Here is a 3,386-nt window from a genome sequence, read left to right on the forward strand (position 1 = left end):
TTTGTGAGAGATGTCAGTGTTGATACTCATACCGTTGAGTCAATTCTGGTAGTGAGAGACTACCCAGATGTATTTCTGGCATATCTTCTGGGTATGCCGCCCGATAGAGATATTGATTTTGGTATTGACTTGTTGCTGGGCACTCAACCCATTTCCATTCCATCATATCGTATGGCCCCAACGGAGTTGAAGGAGTTAAAGGAGAAGTTGTAAAAGTTGCTTGACAAGGGTTTCATTCGGCCTAGTGTGTCACCTTGGGATGCTCCGATTTTATTTGAAAAGAAGAAGGATGGTTCTATGCGCATGTGTATTGACTATAGGCAGTTGAACAAGGTCATAGTGAAAAATAGGTACACATTGCCACGCATTGATCACTTATTTCAAGACTCTATATAGTCACTACGAGTTCCTTGTGATGTCATTTGGGCTGACCAATGCCCCAGTAGCATTCATGCACCTAATGAACAGTGTATTTCAGCCCTATCTTGATTCATTCGCCATTGTGTTTATTGACGAAATCTTGGTGTATTCCCGCAGCCGGGAGGATCATGAGCAGGATTTAAGGATTGTTCTCCAGACCTTGAGAGAAAAGAAGTTGTATGCAAAATTTTCAAAATGTGAATTTTGGCTTGATTCAGTGGCATTTTTGGTCATGCGGTGTCAAGTGAGGGATCAAGGTAGATTCGAAGAAGATTGAAGCAGTGCAGAGTTGGTCCAGACTCTGTCTTCAGCTACCGAGATCCAGAATTTTCTTGGTTTGGCTGGGTATTACCATAGTTTCATAGAGGGTTTCTCATCTATTGTTGCACCTATGACCACATTGACCCAGAAGGGTGCTCCTTTTAGATTGTCCGAGGAGTGTAAGGAGAGCTTTCAAAAGCTCAAAACTGCTTTGACTACAGCCTCAGTATTGGTGTTGCCTATGGGTTTGGAGTCTTACATGTACTGTGATACGTCACGTATTGGCCTGAGAGCGGTGTTGATGCAAGACGGTAGTGTGATTGTCTATGCGTCTAGACAACTAAAGGTCCATGAGAAGAATTATCCTATCCACGACTTGGAATTAGCAGATATTGTTCATGCCTTGAAGATTTGGCGGCACTTTTTGTATAGTGTCCCATGTGAGGTCTATACCAACTACCGGAATCTACAATATCTATTCAAACAGAAGGATCTTAACTTGCGGTAGAGGAGATGGTTAGAGTTTCTTAAGTACTATGATATCGCTATTCTATATCATCCCGAGAAAGACAATGTGGTGGCCGATGCCTTGTGTCAAAAGGCAGAGAGCTTGGGCAGTTTAGCATATCTACCGGCAGTGGAGAGACCATTAGCATTGGATGTTCAGGCCTTGGCTAACCAATTTCAGAGTCCAATTGGGTTCTGGATTGCGTGGTTTCTCAGTCTTCTTTATATGATCGCATCAGAGAGCATCAATATGACGACCCACATTTGCGCGTCTTTAAGGACACTGTACAACACAGTGATGCCAATGAGGCTTCTATCGGAGATGACGGTGTGTTGCGGATGTAGGGCCGATTATGTATGCCTAATGTGGATGGGTTATGTGATTTGATTCTTCATGAGGCACATAGTTCACAGTACTCCATTCATCCGGGTGCCACTAAGATGTATCAGGATTTGAGGCAGCACTATTGGTGGAGGAGAATGAAAAAGACATAGTGGAGTATGTAGCTTGGTGCCTAAATTGTCAGCAAGTGAAGTATGAACATCAACAACTAGGTGGTTTGCTTCAGAGGCTTGAGATTCTAGAGTGGAAATGGGAGCGTGTTACCATGGACTTCATTGTTGGGCTTCCACGGACTCGGAAGAAATTTGACGGTGTATGGGTGATTGTGGACAGATTGACCAAGTCAGCTCATTTCATTCCGGTGCTGACTACCTATTCTTTAGAGCAACTAGCTCAGGTCTATATCCGTGAGATTGTCCGACTTTATGGCATGCCGGTATCTATCATCTCTGATCGGGGAACGTAGTTTACATCGCGCTTCTGGAGAGTCGTACAATGTGAGTTAGGCACACTAGTTGAGTTGGGTACAACATTAAACCCCCAAGTGGACGGACAGTCCGAGCGCAACATTCAGATATTGGAGGATATGCTTCGTGCATGTGTTATGGAGTTTGGGGGTTCTTAGGATCAGTTCTTGCCGCTTGGGGAGTTTGCCTACAACAACAGCTACCAATCGAGTATTCAGATGGCTCCTTATGAGGCCCTATATAGGAGACAATGTCATTCCCCAGTTGGTTTGTTTGAGCCGGGAGAGGCTAAGTTATTAGGCATGGATTTGGTCCGAGATGCCTTGGAGAAGGTCAAGTTGATCCAGGATCGGCTTCGTACAGCCCAATCTAGACATAAGAGTTATACAGATTGGAAGATTAATGATGTTGCATTTATGGTTGGAGAGCGGGTCTTGCTCCACGTTTTGCAAGTGAAGGGTGTTATGAGGTTCGGGAAGAAGGGCAAGTTGAGCCCTAGGTATATCAGACCTTTTGAGATTCTTGAGAGGATTGGTGAGGTGGCCTACAAGCTCGCATTGCCACCTAGTCTATCTGTAGTTCATCCGGTATGTTTCTATGCTCTGGAAGTGTCACATTGATTCATCCCATGTGTTAGATATCACCTCAGTCCAATTTGACAAGGATTTGTCTTATGTTGAGGAGTCGGTGGCCATCTTGGACAGGAAGGTTCGAATGTTGAGGTCAAAGAGCATTGCTTCATTAAAGGTTCAGTGGAGAGGTCAACCAGTCAAGAAGGCAACTTAGGATACCGAGCATGATATGCATATCCATTATCCTCATCTTTTCACCACTTTAGGTATGTCTCTATACTCGTTCAAGGACGAACGTTTAATTTAGGAGGGGGGAGGATGTAATGACCCGGCCGATCATTTTGAGTATTTTAGCCACGTCCCCCTATTTATTGCCTCCTCTATGTTATATTGTGGTTATGTGACTTGTCGGGGTGATTGGTTTTGGTTTCGGGTGAGTTTCATAGTGAAATGGGAACTTAGTCCCAAAGTTGGAAACTTAAGTTGAAAGAGTTGACCAGAGTTTAACATTTGTGTAGACGACTCTGGAATGGAGTTTTGACAGTTTTGAGCTCTGTATGGTGATTTTGGACTTAGGAGCGTGTCTGGATATTAATTTGGATATCTGTAGGTCGTTTCAATTTGAATTGGTGAAAGTTAAAAAGTTGAGGTTTTGAGGGTTGAGAAGATTGACCGGAATTGACTTTATTGATATCGGGTTAGGATTTCGGTTCTAGAAGTTAGAATAGGTTTGTTATGTCAATTATGACTTGTGTGCAAAATTTGAGGTCAATTGGAGTTGGTTTGGTATATTTCGACATTAGTTTTAGAAGTTAG

At 43.4% G+C, this 3,386-nt stretch overlaps 2 protein-coding genes across 2 annotated transcripts; both read left to right on the forward strand.

The window, feature by feature from the left end:
- The first annotated feature begins 811 nt into the window (after window positions 1-811).
- Window positions 812-1,997, forward strand: LOC138910006 (uncharacterized). The gene is made up of 3 exons (XM_070201224.1): window positions 812-1,126; window positions 1,247-1,516; window positions 1,758-1,997. The coding sequence occupies exons 1-3, from the start codon at window positions 812-814 to the stop codon at window positions 1,995-1,997; spliced, it is 825 nt and encodes a 274-aa protein (XP_070057325.1).
- A 219-nt stretch (window positions 1,998-2,216) lies between these two features.
- Window positions 2,217-2,784, forward strand: LOC138910007 (uncharacterized). The gene is made up of 2 exons (XM_070201225.1): window positions 2,217-2,481; window positions 2,636-2,784. The coding sequence occupies exons 1-2, from the start codon at window positions 2,217-2,219 to the stop codon at window positions 2,782-2,784; spliced, it is 414 nt and encodes a 137-aa protein (XP_070057326.1).
- Window positions 2,785-3,386: the final 602 nt, after the last annotated feature.

The sequence above is a fragment of the Nicotiana tomentosiformis genome, chromosome 4 (assembly GCF_000390325.3).
Source record: "Nicotiana tomentosiformis chromosome 4, ASM39032v3, whole genome shotgun sequence".
Classification (NCBI taxonomy): domain Eukaryota; kingdom Viridiplantae; phylum Streptophyta; class Magnoliopsida; order Solanales; family Solanaceae; genus Nicotiana; species Nicotiana tomentosiformis.

Coding starts and splice junctions, on each gene's coding strand:
- LOC138910006 (XM_070201224.1), top strand. CDS start 812: ATGACCACATTGACCCAGAAGGGTGCTCCTTTTAGATTGTCCGAGGAG. Junction 1,127..1,246: donor TGTATAGTGTCCCATGTGAG/GTCTATACCAAC, acceptor TATCATCCCGAG/AAAGACAATGTGGTGGCCGA. Junction 1,517..1,757: donor GGCTTCTATCGGAGATGACG/GTGTGTTGCGGA, acceptor GGTTTGCTTCAG/AGGCTTGAGATTCTAGAGTG.
- LOC138910007 (XM_070201225.1), top strand. CDS start 2,217: ATGGCTCCTTATGAGGCCCTATATAGGAGACAATGTCATTCCCCAGTT. Junction 2,482..2,635: donor TATGAGGTTCGGGAAGAAGG/GCAAGTTGAGCC, acceptor CCCATGTGTTAG/ATATCACCTCAGTCCAATTT.